The sequence below is a fragment of the Podarcis liolepis genome (assembly GCF_965112155.1).
Source record: "Podarcis liolepis genome assembly, chromosome: 1".
Lineage (NCBI taxonomy): Eukaryota > Metazoa > Chordata > Lepidosauria > Squamata > Lacertidae > Podarcis > Podarcis liolepis.
In genome coordinates, this window is record NC_139554.1 from 132,944,334 (window position 1) to 132,968,077 (window position 23,744).

The window sequence follows — 23,744 nt, forward strand, 5'->3', positions numbered from 1 at the left end:
TAGAAAAGCAATTCACCTTCTATTCAGAACCCAACCAATCCTTCTCTCGAATAGATCAGATCTGGATTTCTAAAGAAATATGCCCAAGAATCAAAAATATAGAAATAAAGCCAAAAGTAATCTCAGATCATAACCCACTAGAGATGGAATTGGACAGCTATGAGAAAAGGTCTTATAGATGGCGATTAAAAGATTACCTGTTGGATGATCAAAAGGTGGTGGAAATGGCAAAGAAAAAATTGACGGAATATTTCAAGGATAACTGGGGTAAAGGAACGAAAGAAAGTACAGTCTGGGATGCCAGCAAGGCGGTCATAAGAGGATTTTTCATCCAACAGAACGCAATAAAAAACAGGAACAGAGAAAGAAATAAAGAGGAAATTCTAAGACAAATAATGATAAACGAACGAAAACTAGTCCAGAAACCTAACTGTACAGAAACAAAAGAAAGAATAAAAATCCTTCAAACCCAGTTTGCCACAATAATAAACAGGGAGGTGGAATGGAATATAAAAAGACTTAAACAAAGGAACTTTGAACATGCTAATAAACCAGGCAAATGGCTTGCCTGGCAAATTAAAAAAAGGAAAGAACAAGGGATAGTTAATAAAATAATAGTAGAAGGGGAAGAAAGAACAGACCCTAAAGGAATAAGGGGTGAGTTTATGAGTTTCTATGGCAACTTATATAATGACCAAGAAAAGATAGGACAAAGGAAGATAGAAAGATACCTGAGAGAGAAAGGGGGACAAAAAATACCACTGGAGGGAAAACAAAGACTGAATACACCTATTGAAAACAAGGAAATAGAGGAGATAATTAAAAATTTGAAGAGGGGAAAAGCCCCAGGCCCAGACGGGTTCACGGCAGGCTATTATAAGGAAATGAAATCAGTCTTAGTGGAACCCCTGAAAAAGACAATGAATATAATATTAAAGAAAGGGGAAATCCCGGAAACCTGGAAAGAGGCGTTTATCACATTCCTACCCAAACAAGACTCGGACCTAACCCAAGTCAGAAATTTTAGACCAATCTCATTGTTGAATGTAGACTATAAGATATACGCAGGAATCCTGGCCAGAAGACTAAAAGATGTACTGGCAGATGTTATTCATAAGGATCAGGCGGGATTTCTGCCAGGTCGGCAGATGAGAGACAACATAAGACACATTGTGGACATGTTGGAATTCCTGTCTATTAGGTTTAATAAACAAGTTATAATGATGTTCATCGACGCCGAAAAGGCGTTTGACAATGTGGTATGGAATTTTATGTTAAGAAATCTGGAGTACATGGGTGTAGGTAGTGATTTTTACAATGGGGTGAAAGCAATATACACGGAACAGAAGGCCAAGTTGATTGTAAATGGAACAATAACGGAAGAGATCGAGATAAGGAAGGGAACAAGGCAAGGATGCCCTCTCTCTCCGTTACTATTCATAACAGTGTTAGAAACCCTCCTAAACTCTATAAGGAAAAACGATAATATAAAAGGGGTGACTCTAGGCCAGAACGTTTACAAAACCAAGGCCTTCGCGGATGACTTAGTAGTGATGACGGAAGAGCCATTAACATCAATAGGAGAGATAATGAGAGAGATAGAAGCATTCGGAAAGGTGGCTGGATTTAAATTAAATAAGACCAAAACAAAGACGATATATAAGAATGTGGACCCAAAGACAACAGAATTAATCCAACAGCAATGGCAGATAGGGAAAGCAAAGAAAGTTAAATATCTCGGCATCTGGATAACATCTAAAAATATGGATCTTTATAAAAATAACTACGAGCCGGTATGGAGGGAAATAAGGAAAGACTTAGAGAAATGGGGACGTCTAAAATTATCTTTATGGGGAAGAATAAATATGATAAAGATGAATGTTTTACCAAGACTGATGTTTCTGTTTCAGTCCATACCTATAATAAAAGGAAGTAAGACTATAAAAGAATGGCAGAGAGTAGTTTCGAGGTTCATATGGCAGGGCAAAAAGCCCAGAATCCAATTCAAATTGCTTACAGATGTAAAAGAAAGGGGGGGGTTTGCGCTGCCAGATCTTATGCTATACTATGAGGCGACATGTTTAAGTTGGCTAAAAGACTGGGTCAATTTAGAGAATACGGAATTACTTGATCTGGAGGGTTTCGATAACCACCTTGGCTGGCATGCCTACATGTGGAAAAGTGAAACGAAAAAACACAGGGGATTCAGAAACCATATTTTTAGAGGACCGATAATAGAAGTGTGGGAGAGATATAAAAACATACTAGAACCGAAAACACCCCATTGGTTAGCACCACTCGAAATAATAAATAGGAAAACCATCAATATGGGAGGTAACCGGGTAACATATAACCAACTAGTAACTAAAGTGGATGGGAAATGGAGAATTAAACCCTACGAGACGATTAGAGAATATGTATACGATTGGTTTAGTCACCAACAGATTAATCAGATGTTTAGTAGAGACATCAAAGAAAGAGGGTATGTAGACAAAGACTCAAAATTCCAGACGGAAATAATAAACAGTAAGGTGAAAAATATATCTAAAGCATATAGGATGCTGTTAGACTGGAATTTGGGAAACGAGGAGGTGAAATCAGTGATGATTTGTTGGGCAAAGGACGTAGGCCACAGTATACAATACGAGGACTGGGAAAGACTATGGAAAGACGGTTTGAATTTCACAGCGTGTACGGCGATAAAAGAAAACGTTATGAAAATGTTTTATAGGTGGCATTTGACACCTGTAAAACTTTCAAAAATGTACAAGGTTAGCAAAAAGTGTTGGAGATGTAAAGACGCAGATGGCACGTTCTACCACATGTGGTGGGAGTGCGGGAAGATAAAACAGTTCTGGGAAAAGATATATACAGAACTGAAAAAAATATTAAAGTACACGTTTAAGAAAAAACCAGAAACTTTCCTATTAGGAATATTACAACAAGAAATAAGGAAGGAGGATTGTAAAATGATATACTACGCGACTACGGCAGCAAGGATCTTAATAGCTCAAAGATGGAAACAGGAAGAAACCCCAACAATAGAGGAGTGGAGAAGCAAATTAATAGATTATGCAGAGCTAGATAAGTTAACGGGAAAGATCAGATATATAAAAGATCAAGTGTTTATCAGAGACTGGGGAAAATATGTAAATTATCTGGAAAACATCAGTGATGGGCAAATAACGCTGAGGGGGTTTAGAGAAGTACTGTGATAGACCAAGGTTATTGTATAAGGAAAATAGAGATCAACAATCGACATAATGACAATATAAAGGATGAAACGTGCGACCTTATTTACTGACTTCGTATGATTCGCGGTCAGGCTGAAGGAAGTCCCAAAACAAAGAAATAAGTTATGAAAAAACTATGGAAACAAGAATTTTGAGTGCTCTTTTTGTTTGTTGTGACTGAGAATTTTTGTATTTTTCTTTGTATGTTTGTGTTTTGTTGATTATTTGTGTGTATGTTGTCTTTGTGGAATAAAAATAAAAAGAATTTGAAAAAAAAAAAAAAAAAGCAAACAACAACAACAAATAGGTTCCCTCTCCTAAAAGAAATCCAGACTGACAATTTGATGAGCTAAAGCAGGCCGGACTTTCCAAAATAATAATAATAATAATAATTTATTATTTATACCCCGCCCATCTGGCTGGGTTTCCCCAGCCACTCTGGGCGGCTTCCAATAATAATAATAATAATAATAATAATAATAATAATAATAATAATAATAATAATAATAATAATAATTTATTATTTATACCCCGCCCATCTGGCTGGGTTTCCCCAGCCACTCTGGGCGGCTCCCAATCAAGTGTTAAAAACAATACAGTGTTACATATTAAAAACTTCCCTGAACAGGGCTGCCTTAAGATGTCTTCTGAATGTCAGGTAGTTGTTTATCTCTTTGACATCTGATGGGAGGGCATTCCACAGGGCGGGCGCCACTACTGAGAAGGCCCTCTGTCTGGTTCCCTGTAGCCTCACTTTTCGCAATGAGGGAACCGCCAGAAGGCCCTCGGTGCTGGACCTCAGTGTCCGGGCTGGACGATGGGGGTGGAGACGCTCCTTCAGGTATACAGGACCGAGGCTGTTTAGGGCTTTAAAGGCCAGCACCAACACTTTGAATTGTGCTCGGAAACGTACTGGGAGCCAATGCAGATCTCTCAGAACCGGTGTTATGTGGTCCCGGCGGCCACTCCCAGTCACCAGTCTAGCTGCCGCATTCTGGATTAATTGCAGTTTCCGGGTCACCTTCAAAGGTAGCCCCACGTAGAGCGCATTGCAGTAGTCCAAGCGGGAGATAACTAGAGCATGCACCACTCTGGTGAGACAGTCCATGGGCAGGTAGGGTCTTAGCCTGCGTACCAGATGGAGCTGGTAGACTCTAAGCATTAGTGGGGGGAGGTAGGACTTAGAGAAACTCACAGACATCACCCTCTGACTCGTCATCCCCCCCAAATTAGGGGAATTATTAAAAAAAGGATTGGGTCATCACTGCTTCCCCTATAATTTGAACAGTGTCCAGAAGCAAAGGCAAAGGCCCTGGCACTAGTTCCACGGCTGCGTAAGGTGAAAGTAAGATGGGATAGGGGGAAATTAGATTCAGGTCTGCCTGAATCAAATTGCTCTCTGAAACAGCATGCAAACTAAAACACAGCCATCCTAAATAGACACTTATCTGAAATTTGCAGTGCTGTTCTCCAGCTAATTAATGCGTACAAAGTGCAAAAACAAGAGTAAAGTGTAATACAATAATGCATAGTGAATAGTGAAAATAACATACAAGAAGACATCATGTTAGAGAAAGCTGCTTTGCAAAAATCTGTATATCCAGCAAAATTGCACACAAATGTGTGTATATGAGGATGAATCTTCACTGAAACGCTGTTGAATTTTCAAGAAGATATTAAAATAATAATAATAATAATAATAATCACACACTGATGTAGAAATGTAGAGAAATGCACTTAAGACTGAGGAAGAAAAGAAACTCTGAGAAACCATAATTGAGCACCAAAGCCTTAGGTAAAGGTAAAGGTAAAGGGACCTCTGACCATTAGGTCCAGTCGTGGCTGACTCTGGGGTTGCGGTGCTCATCTCGCTTTACTGGCCGAGGGAGCCGGCGTACAGCTTCCGGGTCATGTGGCCAGCAGGACTAAGCCACTTCTGGCAAACCAGAGCAGTGCACAGAAATGCCGTTTACCTTCCTGCCGGAGCGGTACCTATTTATCTACTTGCACTTTGACGTGCTTTCGAACTGCTAGGTGGGCAGGAGCAGGGACCGAACAATGGGAACTCACCCCGTCGCGGGGATTCGAACCACTAACCTTCTGATCAGCAGAGTCTTAGGCTCTGTGGTTTAACCCACAGCACCACCCGCATCCCAACCAAAGCCTTACATGCACTTAAATGTAAGATGCATTCAGAGGTGCCCTTCTGTAAGTGGAAGCTTCTTCCTCATGCAGAAAGACTTTCTCCAGTTAGCACAAGATCCTTATGTGAGAAGTGGGGAAACCAAGAACTGAAATCCAGAATTTTGTTACTGTTTGTGCAAAGCACAATCACAGACTATCCTCTTCTAGCTCTGAGTTCACAACAGTTCATAGAACAGTGTCACTGCTAAAATTACTTTATTATTGCACTAGTGCATCTCTGAATCCAGCCCCTGTGGGCAAATGCATCTGACCCTCTCAGGTCCGCTTTGGATCATAGATAATCAGATGAGATGTCCAAAGGAACAAGGAGAGAGCTTCCTGCATTAAACCCAATCTGCTGTAGTGCACAGAGGGAAGAGACTGGCAGCAAACCAGAAAGGAAAGGGCAGTTGCATACTCCACTAGCCCAAGCCTCCTGGTTTTCATCTAGAGTAGCACCACTCAGAAAGGTACACAATAAGGCCAGTCTAAGACGACAAAGGCAATTGTCACAAATTACGGAATATCCAAGGCAGGAAACCCCTGTCTAGAAACATGCTTTGCTCATTCTTCAGTTAAAGAGTACTTCACCACATGACTCTCCAAAGTGCAAAATCCCCTTTGTGCTATGAAATTTGCCTGTCCCTTCTGAAGCCTTTGATGTTGCCATAGCAATGCAGGAAAAACATAACTGCAAGCAATTGCAAGGTATTTGGAGTCAGTTCCATAGACAGTGTCAGACTGAGCAATGGTACAGAGAATTTCAAAAGCCTAAGAATCTGGCATATCTAAAGTGCCTTTAACAATATCCCTATTAATGGAGGCAGAGGTCAACAGCATTAGAGAAATACCCACAGTGTTTTATGACCTGTATGAATGAACTGATTAATGTAAAGGATAAATGTACATGCAGACTCATTCCCACAGCAAATGGATTCCAAAGAAAATACCGTATTTTTTGCACCATAACACTCACTTTTTTCCTCCTAGAAAGTAAGGGGAAATGTCTGTGCGTGTTATGGAGGGAATGCCTATGGGTGGCATGCCTACAGATTTTCCTCCTCTAAAAACTACGTGCGTGCTATGGTCAGGTGCGTGTTATAGAGCGAAAAATACGGTAATTAAAAGCCTTTGTGCTTTTCAGCCTGTGGGAAAGCAGATCCAATAACTGAGCTAGTTTCAAGCATTGCATACACACATCAATTTATCCACAACTAACCACCTTCTTGGTGGTTCCTAAACACTATCATTTGCATAGATTAGAATCTACCACCCACAGGAATGGGAGGAGGGTTATAATCCCTTTGTCCCTTTGAGTTCAGAAGGGCAATTAGAGATAAAAAGAGCTAAACTAGCATAGAGGAATGTCAAAAGGCTCAGCTGTAGATGGAGATGGACCTGGTTAAGATCCTGCCTCTAGCCTTGTATATGCCATTGGGTGGCACCATCATTCTCTTGTCCTCCCTCCAACATCACCAAAGAATTGATGCTTTTGAATTCTGGTGCTGGAGGAGACTCTGGAGAGTCCCATGGACTGCAAGAAGATCAAACCTATCCATTCTGAAGGAAATCAGCCCTGAGTGCTCACTGGAAGGACAGATCCTAAAGCTGAGGCTCCAATACTTTGGCCACCTCATGAGAAGAGAAGACTCCCTGCAAAAGACCCTGGTGTTGGGAAAGATTGAGGGCACAAGGAGAAGGGGACGACAGAGGACAAGATGGTTGGACAGTGTTCTCGAAGCTACCGACCTGAGTTTGACCAAACTGCGGGAGGCAGTGGAAGACAGGAGGGCCTGACGTGCTCTGGTCCAGGGGGTCACGAAGAGGCAGACACGACTAAACAGCAACAATGGGACCAGGCAAAGGGACCTCAACAAAGCAATTTTGCATCCTAAAGTAAATGCCACTCAAAATATTGCCTGTGTTAGAAAACCACACTTTCCAAATGCTTATTTCCTATAAGGAACAGTGTTAATTGAATGCAGTCTAAGCATCACTATTAAATGTAATTTGCAATCATAAAGAGCCGACACTATAAAGCTATTCCAGCCACAGCCAATCTCATCTGCATCTATTGCATGCACATTTGCTGTAATTTTGCATTTCACTAGGAAAATAACATACTTCAGAGTACCAGACTGATTTGGGGGGATAGAGGGAGATGTCAACATGCTGTTACTATGGCAGCAGTCTCTATGGAATGAGGAAGCAATGTCTGCTGGATCTATGTGGGCAAACACATGTGTGTGTGCTTGTACACACACACTTAAATGCTAATGTGCAATTCAACCTTCTCTGCATAGCCACCAAGCAGCAGAAATATCCAGCTTCAGAAAAGAATTATGTGTCCCCATAAATCTGTAGCTCAAAGTGTTATCCCTGACTTCCATGCTGCCGCTAAGCAGGAAGGTTATTTCGGTGTTTATTATCCAGTAAAGTATTAATCACTTACAGATGAGTGACATTTCCTCAGTTGTTTTTACCATGTCTTTATTTGCTTCCTTTGGCTTCCAATCTTTTACTAGGTCACCCCACAAGCAAGCATATTTTATAGGAAAAAAACATCACAAATAGTTGATATGATACCTAGCATTGCCTACAGCAATGCATAAATGAAAAATATGCTTTGGATGCTGCCTGACTGAACTAGAGATATTTCTGAATAAATTCCTGAATTTTTAATAGATTTTACTTATTTGTGAAAATCCACACATCTGATTTTAATTCCTACATCATTTACTGGGTGTATTTCTGCCATAATAAAGGTAAAATGGTAAAGGACTGCGGACGATTAAGTCCAGTCAAAGGCGACTATGGGGTGCGACATTCATCTCGCTTTCAGGCCTTGTGAATTCAAAGTTTTCTCCCAGCTTTATGACTTTATTGTTATTCTTTGTTTGGTTCTGTATTGCAGTTTCACTGTTGGGAAAGATGCAATATTTCAATCATTTTAAAAGGTGCAGCATTTTAACCATTTATCCATTGCAGATTGCACAGGTATTTGGGGTGATTCCAGGAATTGTTTTACTAATCTGAATAGTTTCTGAAACAACGAGTTCCTGAAACTGGGGAAAAGGATATACACAATGTTTCTTAACACCCTGTGGGCTCCTCAATTATCTAGCAGCAGGTGTTTCAACACTATAAAAATGCTAATCCATTCTAATTTGATTGTAGGGCAATGTTTGCTCTTCAGCAACATGGTGATGGGGGGGGGGTTCTATCACCCTTCCCTTTGTGCTTCCTATTTGACATTTTACATAATGTGGAGGGAATTAAGACACGTCCTTTGGAAAAATGGGAAATCCTGCTGCTTACACAGGAGGCTCAGCAGAGGGCGCTGTGGTGTTACACTGATATTGGCACAGCCTCAACCTGCCAAATGCTTTCACTTTGTAAATGTATATACTGTACCGTAGTTGACTAGCGGAAAGCTTGGCATCTTCTAACTGGGAGGAGAAATGCTCTTTTAAAAAGCACCTTTGATTTTTTTTGCATTTATCTTGTTGGCATAGTGCAGGCATGTGCTTGCCATATGTAACTGATTTTATCTGCCTGGATTTTGGGCTAATCACAAATCCATTTATGAATGCAAAAAGTAATACATGACACATAATAGGATCTTATGAACCTTGAGATTCCTTCTGTTTCAGTGACTTTTCTTGTTCACTTGTTCATATGCTTAACGCTCATCCATTCTCATTCCAGGCATTAAGGCTCTTCTCCAGGTGTAGAATGAACCAGCCCTGTGCACTGAAAGACTCGCATGCGCACAGGCAAAATCGCACATGCGGGTGGCAGGAATAGGGCCTGCTGCCACCCACCTCCTCATTATATGCACGGAAAAGCGCCCTAGTAGCTGAAAATGGCCTGACAAGCAACTACTGAGTTAAATAAATAAAGTACTTTACACAAGTACATAGTTGAACTATGGAATTTGCAGCAATCCTCACCAACTTGGATGGCTTTAAAAGATTTCTTCTAGGAAACCCAGTTAAGAGGGGTGAGGGAATCCCTCGGGTCTGTTATACTAATTCAGATACCTCAGGAGTGGGATTGCTAAGAGAGCAGGTAACTGACAGAAAGTGGCCCTTGCTCATGAACCAAATGAGTTAATTGTGAAGGAAGCTTTGCTGTGTTAAGCTGCCATAACTAAGCAAAAGGACCCAGAGAGAAGTAACAGAAACTGGAGTGTCACAACTGATTTCTGAGTAACTGAAACACGTATACTACATATACGATGCCTTTGACATTTTTATACTTAGTTTAAGTAATAACTTAACTTCAACCTGAAAGAACACATCTCCTGACCCAACTTTGTTACACCGTCTTTTTTGTACATAAAACTTTTCTTGTTTGAACCACTCCTGACTGAGATCCCCTGAATCTAAGTTTCCCTCACACAAGACCCCCACAAGTTAGCCTGTGGTAAATTGCAGAAATTTGTTTAATTGGCATATAGTGTGGTGGGTCTGCAATACTTAATTAGGGGCAGTTATAAGGGTAGGTCTGCTACAAGTGGTTCCCAGATCTGATAACTTGGGATTTTGTCTTGTCCAGATGAGGTCCCATTCCTTCTGAAAGAACAAGGAGGCGGTTTAGGAGAACTCTGGGAAATACCTTTTGCCCACCAAAGCCCAGGTGGCCTCTATCTACTTCTTAGGAAATACAACTTCCATCTTCCAATCTGCAAGGGCAAGAAGGTCTTCAAACCATTACATAATAGATGTTGAATATTTATCCTTCCATGCCTGGAGCAGAGGGTGTGTGTGATCCTACACATGTGCATAAATGGGCATTAGGATGCTATATTGGCTCTGGCTTCCCAAAGTAAGCACACTGCATGGGCATACAAGGATCGACATATGTACAGGGTCATCACACACAATGCTCATTAAACTAGCAATACTTTTAATTCCAGTTCCTACACAGAGGAGCAAATTGGCTTTAAGCTCTGGTCTTATTTTAGATTGGACCCTACATTCAGCCTTACAGTGGTACCTCGGGTTACATACGCTTCAGGTTACATACGCTTTAGGTTACAGACTCCGCTAACCCAGAAATATTACCTTGGGTTAAGAACTTTGCTTCAGGATGAGAACAGAAATCGTGCAGCGGTGGCGCAGTGGCAACAGGAGGCCCCATTAGTTAAAGTGGTGCTTCAGGTTAAGAACAGACCTCCAAAACGAATTAAGTTCTTAACACGAGGTACCACTGTATATGAGTCTTATTATGGGGTGCATTTCTGATACAGCTGGGGACAGTTGTTGAGAAGCTGCCCGGAGGGGATGGGGTGGAGGAAAGGCTTATTCTAGATCTTTGCCACAAAGTAGCTGAAAGGCAAGCAGTACCATCCCAGAAATCCAGGATTTTGCAGGTTGCTTATCTTACACTAACAACCACCACCACCAACTCTTTGAAACCTGACAGTAATGCTGAACTTTAGTTTGCTACAAGGGTGAGTCATATGGGCAACACTCCTTCTTGGGGTCCCAAAATCCCAGGACGTAATGATAGCATGGCCTGCTCATGTTCTTGTGGTGCCTTAGACTTCAGCCTTCATACATATAGCAGCCCACAGTTATCCACTGGGCATAATAGCACAATGCCATACATACCCTTTGTTGACTCACCAGTAGATGTTGTTACACCTTAGAGGCTTTTGATAGGAAGCTCTGCACAAGCCACTCTATTTTGAGGAAATGTCTTACATTTGCTCTTGCTGCAGTGAAGTGGAAACTATGTCCCTTTCAATCTCTCTTCTGTAATATAGCTGAATTCAGGGTAGAACATTTCGCCACTTTGCAGTAATGACAACTAGCAGCCCAGTGGGTGACATTCTATGGCTCATGAAACACAGTGGAGCAAGATAATAGTTCTTTTTGCCCATAACCCTCATAGGATTTCTTATGGTGCATGTTGTTCTCCTAAAATAACAGCTCCGTTGCCAAAATATCTCAGGTTTGTTTATGCACAGCTTAAGCAGAGTGAAATGAGTTGAAAGCAGTGGGAGGATGCAGGGGTACGCATACCCCTAAACATTTTGTGAATCTAAGTTTGGCCTCATTGAGGGGCAGTATTTCAATATGAGGAGGAAAATGGGAGTACCCCTAAACATTTTTTTTTAGAAAATAGCACTGATTGAAAGGAAGATAAGAAGTCCCAGGCCAGTTAAAACTCCTCAACCAATACAGCGGTACCCCTGGTTATGTACTTAATTCATTCTGGAGGTCTGTACTTAACCTGAAACTGTTCTTAACTTGAAGCACCACTTTAGCTAATGGGGCCTCCTGCTGCTGCCGTGCCACTGGAACACGATTTCTGTTCTCATCCTGAAGCAAAGTTCTTAACCCGGGGTACTATTTCTGGGTTAGCAGAATCTGTAACCTGAAGTGTATGTAACTCGAGGTACCACTGTATCTAGATAGGCCACCACTGACCTGGTGCGCTCCAGGTGCTTTGGTCTATAACTCTTGCCAGCATGGCGGCGATGAAGGGGGGAAACAGTGGTGCCCGTCTGCTGGTGGCATCACCACACTCATTAGGTGGGGAGAGGGCAGGACAAGGTGGCAGCAGGGAGGTGGGAGGAATCTGAGGTCTTAACCCTGCAGCTATACATACATCTGTGAGATGCCATCACCTAACGGGAGCTCCTCCAACCTCCCCCACACCAACTACTCTGGGTTCCTTCCACAGTAGTTCCTTTATCTGGTCACTGGGTTTTTACAGGGAGCCCACACAATACTGCTAACAGATTGTTCCACTCTGTCTGGCTGTGTTTTTGCAGAAGTAATTTGTGTTGCTTTGGAGTAATAAAACACAAATGATGCATCAGCCTGTGTAATATGGACAAGCAAAATCCTTTTGAGGATTTTAAAGGTTACTGTACTTTTTGCTGAAAGTTGTATATCTACAAGGCTACTCCATTTTATTGTTTGCTGCTTGGAGTGGTTGTGTGTGGCCTTTAAATGGGCAGGATTCAAGTCCTGTCAGCAGAAGGATGTCTGCATGAGCAATGCGGCTTACTGCCTCTCCTCCACAACTGGCTCGGGGGGGGGGGTGCCAGGAGAGCCCCCTGGGAACAGCACAAAGGAGAGGGGGATTATTCCATCTGGCAAAGGAAAATGCTTCCCTGACCAAACGATCCCCTTATGGATTCTCCCTATGAATTTATTTAGAGGCATTTATACCCTTTGCCATGCAGTCTTGACTCCCAAGACGGGTTACATACAGCTCAATACAATTAAACCATAAATTAATACCCCACCTTTCGAGAAAGTTTCTCCTCAAAGCAGCTTACAACAATACTTAAAATCACAACATTATTACAATATGTAAAATATTCATTCCATGACTATTCTAAAAATAAAGCCAATCGCCAACTATAAATCAATTTAAAAACCAAGGCCCAGCATTGAACAACAATGTACATTAACTCCCAAAGGTTCTCAAGAGGAAAACAGTTTTCAAGGATCTAGTAAACGTTGATGATGATGATGAGGCCTGCCTCACCTCAGAAGAAAGTCACTGCAGAAACGGCTCAATTGTGCACGCCTTTCTGGGTGGGCCTTTAGGCAAGATCTCAAGGTACAGACAGTTTGGTATGGGTATAGGTGATCTCCACTAACCTGCTCCCAAACTGCCCAGGGCTTTGAAGATCAGAACCAGCACTTTGAATTGAGCTGGAAGGGCAATGGCAACCTGCACAACTAGTACATTATAAGCATAAAATGTTCTGACCACCTAGTCCCTAAAGGAAGTCAGCAGCCTAATTTTGCATCAGCTGAGTGCATCGAATAATCTTGAAAGGCAGGCCTATTTAAAGTTTATTTCAGTAATCTATTCTGGATGTGACAATTAAAAACAAAAGAATTGCCTCCTGGATCCGGACTGTGGCCCACCAGCATACCGGTCTCACTGTGGCCAGCCGGATGCCTAGATGTGCACAGGTAAGCCTACTTCCATTCAAAGGCCAAAAAGAGCAATCGCTCAGCAGCACTAAATGCTCTAGCAAGCAAGGTCTCTTGAATGTTGTTAGCAAAGTTTGCTTTAAGACAAAGGGACAGCTGTTTGTTACAAAAGGTTGCTCTTTGACTTCCAGGAGCCTTTCGTCACAGCTTACAGATGGTGTTGTGATGGGTGTGCAACCGAGACATTTTCTGGAAAATCCCTGATTAGAAATTGCTACCGATACAAAGCTGTGTACGGGCCATCCATCTGGAAGATAAATTGTAATCTGTATGTGGCCAGTCAGGCAAGCCACAGAGGCTAGCAGGCTAGCTATCTATAAATCAGATAATTTTGGGCATAGTTTATGAGAAGCTCGTGCACCGACTGATCCAGCCATGGGCAAACTGAGGCTACCTGGGGAGTCACTTTGCCACTTCTTGAGGACTTCCAAGTGGCAGATTGAGATACTTGCTTGGCATGTACAGATTGCTTGCTGTTTAGAATAAAATCTTCTCATTCACTTGTGTTTTGTATTATGTCTGAATCTCATTTTAAAAGAACCACCTTGCATTTGGCAAGATAATGTTTTCCTGAACTTCTGAACTGTTTTGATGGTTAGTCAGTATGGGGTGTGTACATTCCTCGTTCAAGAATGTCCTAGTCAGTCAGAAGTATTTGAAGGATCTGCTAATCATTATCCTTTGTACTGTTTGTTTCCTTGAAGCTCACCTATATATTTTAATATGGAACCTGAAACTTGACTCCAAACTGGTTTTAGAAATATGGGGAAATATCCAGTCTTTCTCTGCAATGCAACCCTCTGGATAAACCAACTGAGCTTTACAAATGAGTTGCTGTTTGGTAAATTCAAAACACAATCCTTTACCCTGTAAGAGCAAGAGTTTCTCTCTGCATCTCTATGAAATAGTGAATGAATGGTTGTGTGTTGCGTATCAGTTATGTATGAGAGAGAATATACTGTTGGTATAGTGGCCCCTGAAGGTTATCCACAAGGTATGTGTGCCTTCCCACACTGGGAAGCAGCAGGAGATGGGATGACAGGTGTGGCAAGACTGAATGATGGGAGAAGTCTGGCAGGAACCTGTCCTTGTCTGTTCTGAAGCAAATATCACCCCCAAGCAAGCAGTTGCTCCATTTGCTCTCTCCACCTCTGTCATTTTTGTGAACAAAATGACTTCTAAAGGGCATTTCTTTTCTCCATGCCCTCAGACCAAACCTTCCTTGGACATGCAACCGCCCAACAAACATGGTGTATGAACCCAACAGCAGCATGGCCAACCCACCAATTCCCACAGCCATAGCAACACATTTCCCACCTGCTGCAATCGCTGGAACTGCTGCAGCGCATAGCCATGGCTGCCTGGCTAAAGGGCTCATCAGGGAATGGTATTTGAGTCCGACAGCTCATGAGTACTGGTGAATGGCCTCTCAGCACTGCACTGTGCTCTTTTGCCTTGCTTTAGAGACTTGGAGCCAGATCTTTAATCCAGCCAAGGGGTGGGTAGGGCCAGCAGCCCACCCACAAGGCAAGGCAACCGCCTCAGGTGGCAGGATCCATAGGGGCAGCACATCCAGGCTCATAGAAGCCAACTCCTAGAGCTCAATGTCCCTTTGGGCCTCCCAATAAAATATTTGAGGGGACCGCACCACATGTTGATGGGCATTGCCATTCAAATGGTGGTGGTGGGTGTACTGTATCATGTGATCAGTTATATGGGGCAGAGGTTACCTCTGTTTGGGCTCCAAGGAATTGCTCACCGCTGCTCCTGCAGTGACAGCGACAGAGCGCTGCAGCACGCTCCTTGCAGACTGGATCTGCTGTCCCCTTGGCAGCCCCCCCCCCCACTGCTGCCTCTACAGTAGCCTCTTGGTGAATAGGACTCACTGCTGGTCTCCCTCCCTCCCTTGTTCCACTCCACTCCTTCTCCCTAAGCCAGGGGTGGGGGGGAGAGCAGCACCATTTGTGGTTTGCCTCAAGAGCCAAAATGTCACGGGCTGGCCCAAGCAAATGCTTCAGAAGGATTTTCTTCAGGTCTGCAGCAGGAGAGGCACTCTATGTCTCCACCACTGTGAAGATGAAAAGGGACGAACCAGAGATACCACTGTATACCCCCCAAAAAGCAAACTATCCCCCTGAAGTAGCTACCCTGTGCCTGCCCCATAACCACTTCTGATGATTGAATGTTTCTCTGGAGGCTCACACGAAATTTGTGGACATATTTAACTAGCTATCAGGAGGAAGGAGCCTGTTGAGAGACTGCATTCTCTCATGCAAACCTGCCTGGGCTTGGAGCTCTTTTGAGGAGGCCCTTCTCTTGGTCCCACCACTTTGGACCTTCCTCTCTAGAGAGGCTAGACGGGCTGCCTCCTTGTTCTCCTTCAAGGGGCAGCTGAGGACTTTCTTGCCCCAAGGGGCTTTGGGGAAGTGACCGCCTTGCAGTTTTTATTGCAATGATTTTACGTGTTCTTTTATGTGTACTGTATGTATTTTAATTCCACTGATGTTTAACTGTGTTTCGGTTACTGCGTTTCTTTCTGTATGTTTTCAGCCGCTTCGATTTTAGTTGTAAGCAGCCTTGAGTCCCCTTAGGATGCTAACAGTCCTTCCTCATCCCCTCTTCCTCCTTAGTCACAGGGGTTTTTGTTCCATCTACTTCGGATACGACGGCGGCTCCATTCGGGAAGCGCTCACCTCCAACTGGAAAGTGGTACAGCCCAGACGCAGGCCGGCCACCTGGGGAAGGGAAGGAGAAAGGCCCATTCGGCGAGGCGAAGGGGCGGGAGATCGGTGGGCGGGGAGCCCGAGGGAAGAGGAAGCCGGGGAGCGGCGGGCGCGGGGAAGGGAGGCTGTGGCGGGGGCGCGCGCGCTTGTGCAGCCCCTCCCTTCGCCGCTCTCCGGCTGGGCGTGGGACTGCGCGCTACGGAGGGAGGCGGGAGGGCTTTGATGGATTGAACTGCAGTTGCGGGGCTGGAGGCTGGCAAGGAGCCGCTGGGAGCGCGCGCGGTCGGGGCTTCCTCCCGGGCGCCTGGTCGGGGAAGGAGGCCTCTTCCCTCGGGAAGGTGGGCACAACCCAGGAGGAGGAGGAGGGCGCCGCCGCCGCCGCCGCTGCTTCCCGCCTGAAAAATGAATGAATGGGCCGGGAGGCGCAGCTGAGCCGCCGCCGCCGGAGCCCCGAGTCTCTCCGCCTCCCTCGCGGGTGGAAGGTCTCGCCGGCGAGCCGCCTTTGTTCGGCGCTCGGCAGGGCTGCGGAGTCATGAGCGCCGCCGGCGGCCGCCGCCGCTCGGAGCCGGGCGCGTGGTGAGAAGGCGCCGCCGGAGCGAGCGAGGCCAGGCTCGCCTCTCCGCCAGATCCGGGAGGAGGAGGCTCTTTCGGCGAGCCGGCGCTCCGTCCCCCCCGCGCGTCCGCGGCGCCATGGGGAACATCTCCTCCAACATCTCCGCCTTCCAGTCTCTGCACATCGTCATGCTGGGCTTGGACTCGGCGGGCAAGACCACGGTGCTGTACCGGCTCAAATTCAACGAGTTCGTCAACACGGTGCCCACCATCGGCTTCAACACGGAGAAGATCAAGCTGAGCAACGGCTCGGCCAAGGGCATCAGCTGCCACTTCTGGGACGTGGGCGGCCAGGAGAAGCTGCGCCCGCTCTGGAAGTCCTACAGCCGCTGCACCGACGGCATCATCTACGTGGTGGACTCGGTGGACGTGGACCGGCTGGAGGAAGCCAAGACGGAGCTGCACAAAGTCACCAAGTTCGCCGAAAACCAGGGCACCCCGCTGCTGGTCATCGCCAACAAGCAGGACCTGCCCAAGTCGCTGCCGGTGGCGGAGATCGAGAAGCAGCTGGCGCTGCACGAGCTCACCCCGGCCACCACCTACCACGTCCAGCCCGCCTGCGCCATCATCGGCGAGGGGCTCACCGAGGGCATGGACAAACTCTACGAGATGATCCTCAAGCGCAGAAAGTCCCTCAAGCAGAAGAAAAAGCAGCGGTAGACCAGAGAGCCCGAAAGGAAGCTGCGGTGACACGTCCCTTACGGAGCCTGGGCCCATCCACCTCTCCATGCTGCCCCAGACCCCTTCCGTTGCTTCCCCATTAAGAGGCAGGGTATCGTTTTCGTGTTGGCTGGCACTCGGGATGCAGGTCAGATCTGCGCATGTCCGCTTCCCCCTCCCGCCGCGAAGCCGCCATGAGCCCGAGGCAGAGGAGGGAGCCTCGCCTGAGTTTCCCCATTCTAGCAGGACTAGAATACAGGCGAGGACCACGTGGTTTTATCAGCTGCTTCCGTCCCTGTGGACTAACCTACACAACGCATACCCTTGTTTAAATTCCTCTGGAAGGTGTCTTTTTAACTAGATATGGATCTATGTAATGGGAGAAACGACTTGTAATGGGAGATGAAAGCCAGAAGGCTGGATAGCGCAGGGCAGGACCCTGTTTCATCTGGATTAAAGTTTGTGCTGCCATCTCAGGATCTCAGTAGAAGCCCAAGGTGATGTGTGCATGAAGAACTAGACTTAAGAAATATTGCTTTGTAGGGAAAAGATGCTGTGGTTGGGAGGGAAAAAACTGATGCAGATGAAAGTACATCTTCAGTGTATATTGCTTCAATGGCTCATTGAAGCCAGCCTTTGTGGAAACTGTTTTCGGTCCTAAGATAAGATAGACATCGCCAAGGTATTTATGGTCTGGCATTGTGTCGGGTTCTTATTACCACAGTCCACATGATGCGGTGCTACTTCCTGGAGTGACGTGTGTTCCGAGAAAAGTGTCCCTGCCATTTCAGTGTGAGGGTGTGCAGCAGTGCCTGAAAGGGGGGGGCGGGGGGGAAGGAGGACAGCCCTTTAGGCTTCGTTCAGAACGCAACACCCATGTACTGCTGTGTTAAAAGAGAATTCTGTATGTTGATTGTGTGTTGATGCACTTGAATTGTAAAATCTTGAGCTGCCCGGGTCCTTTGTGACCTGCAGCTGCTGCCTGGTGCTGTGTTCTAAGCATTATGCTAACAGATTTTATTATCTTTTCATAACCAGTCTATACACTGTAGCAATAACCAGGAAAACATTTTCTCAATCATACTTTCTTACTGTAACATTTGACTGCAGACATCCCACCCCTTCTTCACTAAATCCAATCAGACTTAAATACTCTGACTGGCTTTTCAATCTATTAGTGCATCGTTCTGATGATTTCCATGAACCAGAGGCCCAGCTCACTGCAGCAATGAGAAGCATTGGGTTGTGGGAGGAAGCCCAAAGACACTTTGACTAAGCTGATGAAGTACAAAGACTGATTCCGTACCAAGTGGATATTCTGAAGAGAACAAATATTTTGTGTAAGCGAGAGAACTGCCCCCCGGGCTGACAAGTCACCTCAATGGGTGGAATTCTGAGTTCCATCAGTGAAAGCATTTGAGTTTGCTGGACCCTCCCCTCACTGTTCTGAGGGGGTTCTCTCAATCCTCCAGAGTAGATTTACAGGGAGGGGGAAGGGGGAAATCCCAATTCCTCTAGTGTGAGAACCTGTGCAGGGCTCCCAAACAAGAGACAGGTTTCTTTTTCAATCCATGGTTAGTTATGCTGCTAAGCATAAAGAAAATGGCAAGAATACTCCCCCATTGTAGGATTCCTATGGGTTTCTGCAGTCCAGGAGAAATTGGTATTGTTTACATGGGTTCTCATCCTGCAAAACTAACAGTGCCATCCTATACGTGTCTGTACGGAAGTAAGACCCATGAAATAAATGGGGTTTTCTCCAAGGTATCTAGGATTGCAGACCCTTGGAATTCCATGGGACTCACGTCTAAATAGGCATGTATAGGATTGCACTGTAAGGCTGCAAGTCTAGTCATACAGTTGTACCTCTTGTTACGTCAGTCTCCGGCTGCATTTTTTCAGGATACGAATGCGGCAAACTCGGAAGTGTATACTTCCAGGTTTCTGCACATGCACAGAAGCGCTCTGTGCACCTCACGCGTGTGCAGAAGCGGCACTCTAGTTGCAGACTTTTCTGGGTGCAAACAGCACCCCGGAACAGATCGAGTCCGTAACTAGAGGTACCACTGTACTTAACCTCAGAGCAAGTTCATTTAGTTCAGTGGTATTTACATCTGAGCAAACATGGATAGACTCAGGTATGCACACTTACTTGGGAGCAAGGACCATTGAGCATGGACTTCTGAGTGAACATGCCTAGGATCAGTTGCACAGCCAGAGATGATACAGTAAGACTATCAGGAAAACAGATTCATGAGAAGTTGGGAAGGGAGTTTGATCATCTTGCCTAGAGTGGTTATTATAAAGGCTTTGCGTGACAAGCCCCTTCGTGTATTAAAAAGCCTGTAAAAAAGAAAGCTTACATGCCACATGAGAGAGTTACACCTGTGGTTCACTGATTTTAGCTTACCTAACTTCTGGAGCTATGATTATCTGTTTTCTGCTTTAAAATGTCCCTTCCAGAAACAGCAACAGAAGAAGCCTAAATTGCCAAAGGAAGAGGAGAAAGGAGATCTAATAAATGATTTTCCCCTTTCACAGCAAGCTTACTTGAAAGGTCTTTGTAGGAATCCATGTAGGAATTGCCAACTTTTTTTCTTGCAGGGCTTCTGAACCTTTTTACAGCTGCATATTAGGTAAATATTCAGAAAGCCAAGTTCTTGGGTTTGTTGCCACTGTTGTAATTTCATGTTAGAAAAAGTTTTACCTGCTGAATGTTTGCCTATTGTGCAACTGTTTAGGGTACAGGAGCCCTGTTAGATAAGAGGTTAGCTGGTAACCTCTGCAGTCAAGTATTACTTACATGCCTGGAGAATTCTAGTTACATGCATAGAAACTTGTTCATTGATCTACAGAGCGGGCTGGTCCCATTGTTTTAGAACACCATAGAACTGTGGTTGTTGTTTTTTTAAATTGTTTTTATCTTCTTCCACTCACAGCTCTCTCAAGCACATTTGTTACCTCATAACTGAGAGAGACACAGAGAGAATATATTTATTTTGAAACAATATTAAAAGCCAAATGCTGTAATTTTGTAAACACTGTTTAGGAATTAGAAAATACTGCTCAGATCAAACTCCACTGTGCCATAAAAGCCAGTGAGTATGGGTTCTTTTGTCATTGGCACAAAATGTTTCTTACAAGCCTTAGAAACAATCGCTAAAAGCTAAGTTATCACATAATCTGCTCCTGCAGACAAAGTTGCACAGGTGCTAAGTGACTGGTGCTTAGGCCTTTATCACCCCAGTTCAGCAATACAACGTATTAGATATGCCAATCTCTCTGTTGGACCAACTTCAGTTGGCACAGGAGTATGCGGACTTGTGAGTTATACAGAGTTCTTCAACCAGCAGAATGGAAAGGATGTGGATGGATTACACCCATATACATTTAAACACTTCTGTTTGGTGAAAACAACAAGCCTGAAAGATCTTACACATTTTCTGTGATCCATAAGGCACCTATATTGTCTTTGAAGCAAAGCATTTAAACATATTCCTGGCCTGATGGAAGCTTATGCACCTCCTATAGACCTTTACCTGGGAGTAAGTCCGACTAAGCGTTGAGGGACTCATTCCTGAGTAGACGAGTAGGATTGCACTGTCAGGCACTTACTTCCTTAACTAAGACCAGTAAATGGGAGTTTGAATGCCCAGTTGGTGCCCCTAGCATGCAGACTGCTTTTTACTGCCAGTTGCTTTCTTGTTATGAATAGCCAGCACAGTCTTTCCTCTAGCCAAAAACAGTCCTGACAGGCATCTTCATCAGTAAATTGCCTGATCAAAGGCAAAGGCCTGAAGAACTAAGACGGCAAAAACACCTTGCCATTAAAGCTTTATATTTGACCCTCCTTTGAGAACAAATTCTTCCCACTCCCAGTTATTTTGTCCTCTTCAAATAATGTTGGCAGATTTTTAACAGATGTTACAAGATGCTAGTCACATTTCAGATGTTTTCTTCACCATGCACCAATTAAAGTATTCTAGCAAAAAACTTCTCTGACCAATGTTATATTTTCATTTCATGTTATCTCTTTCCGGGCTTGCTATCTCTGTTTTTATGATACAGATGTGAAATTATTCATTCAATGGGGCGGGGGAGAAAAGTAATCCTCATTAGGAAAGGAAAGGCCTCTCCCTAAGAGCTCTGGAAACATGGAAGGGACTCCATTGGAGCTGCTTGCACATACTAAAATAATCTGCAGAACCTTCAGACAGTTCTTCTGATAAAAGGTTGTGCACTTCAGAGGTTACAGGAAGCAGTTTGCAATCTGCAAGAAGGCCATACATGTTTTGAGGGCACAAACAGGTTTCTGCAACACAGATGCTTTATATGAGCCAGGAAACCTCTGCCTCACCTTTGCTCGCCCACTCATGTCTATATGCAATGGAACCCACATGTGCAGTTATCACAGGTTGCATGTTAATTCTTACACAGATACTGGGCAGTATCGTAACTCAGTCCATTGGTGCAAGGTTTTACACCTGAGCAATTTCCTCCCTTGCCTCCTCCCGCACTCCTTTCCCAATCTGCTCTGGGATTTTCCTCAGTCCTCTGAAGCAGATTTGGACAAGGATTCGGGGTGCACATCCAGAGAGAAGCGGGGCAGTTCTGTTGCACAAGCATAAATCTTTGCACTGATGGGCTCAGTTTGATACTGTCCATACATTTTACAATGTGTAAAGCAGCCTTCACTTGAATTCTTGTTTAGTTAATTTTCTCTGTACTGTTAGGCAACAAAATATTTCAAAGCAGGCACCAGTTCCACCTCAACTTGCATGCAAATATGCAATGGAGCTCTGATGTTATTTTTCTTAAAGAAGAAACGTATGATAAATCACACAAATGGAGCTTGATCATAAGAAATCCCATACTATCGTGCAATTTGCTAATAAAATAATGCTGTTTTAAGACATTTTGATGTTTAACTGATAGTAACAGGATGATCAGACTTCACAATCTCATTACTGTTTATAATTGAGTTGACTACAACTTGAGGTGGAGCGTATAGACCTAGCAAGAGCTTGCAGTCTGATGAATTAATGCAAAGCTCAGTCTCAGATGCAAGGAACTAACAAAGAGTGAATGTTTTCTATCTGAAAACCAAGAGTCACAAAGACCAGATTAAAACAGTATTTTAAAACCTTAAACACATATAAATAAAGGTGAAATAATGTAAGAAGCATTTGAATTTTTAACATAAGCAAATGAGCACCTGCTACAGACAATAATACTCCCTGAGAACAATGCTCTATATTCAATTTAAATAATCAAAACCAATATGTGAAGTTACAGAAATATTTAAAATAAAATTAATAAGTTTTCAATTTTATACAGTTTCCTTAATTTACTTTTGGACATTTTGTTTCCTAATAAAACTTATTAAATTTAGTAGTCCTTAACCCATTAAGACTGTTTTTTTTTATCAGAACATCTATGTAGCATAAACAAAAAGTTCAATACAGTGGTACCTCAGGTTAAGAACTTAATTCGTTCCGGAGGGCAGTTCTTAACCTGAAACTGTTCTTAACCTGAAGCACCACTTTAGCTAATGGGGCCTCCCGCTGCACGATTTCTGTTCTCATCCTGAAGCAAAGTTCTTAACCCGAGGTATTATTTCTGGGTTAGCGGAGTCTGTAACCTGAAGCCTCTGTAACCCGAAGTACCACTGTACAGTCAAACCTCGGTTGTCGAATGCAATCTGTTCCAGAAGCTCGTTTGGCTTCCGAAATGTTTGACAGCCGAGGCGCAACTTCCGATTGGCTGCAGGAGCTTCCTGCACTCAAGCAGAAGCAGCGTTGGACGTTCGGCTTCCAAAAAAGTTCGGGAACCGAAACGTTCCAAAAGAGGAATTTGGGAACCGAGATTTGACTACAGTCTCTAAAATCCTAGCCTTATTTAATTATGAAAGATAAAGTTTGGCATTTTCATAAGAATGGTTTCACACCTGGTTTCATTCAAGTAAATGGTCATGCCTGAAAGTCATTTGACCCTTTCGTGTGTTGTTTAGTCACTTAATTTATCTTATTTATTTAGGCTTCAATGTACAGAACTTTGTAATGATTTCACACGACAGTAAGATCAATAAAGCTTTGCTTCTAGAAAGCATTCTGTAAAAAAAAGCGTGCACACATTTCAAAGGGATAAAATACCCAAGTTCTGTAGGTGTGGAGGAAAGCATGAAAACTGCACCACTGTTTGGTGTGGTGTGTGTGTGTGTGTGTGTGTGTGTGTGATAATGGGGAACAGAAAGGAAATGCAAAGCGGCCCAAAATGCTATAGTCAAGCCTTTAAAAGTGTCACATGATTTGGGAATGTGACTTTTGTCTGGTCGCTTTCTTCATTGCCTTGAAAAGGACTAA

The 23,744-nt window shown here is 44.0% G+C and overlaps 1 protein-coding gene across 1 annotated transcript; it reads left to right on the top strand.

Moving 5' to 3' along the window:
- The first annotated feature begins 12,569 nt into the window (after positions 1-12,569).
- Positions 12,570-23,207, top strand: ARL4C (ARF like GTPase 4C). The gene has a single exon (XM_083475318.1). It carries the CDS (start codon positions 16,801-16,803, stop codon positions 17,380-17,382), a length of 582 nt encoding a protein of 193 aa, XP_083331444.1. The 5' UTR covers positions 12,570-16,800; the 3' UTR covers positions 17,383-23,207.
- Positions 23,208-23,744: the final 537 nt, after the last annotated feature.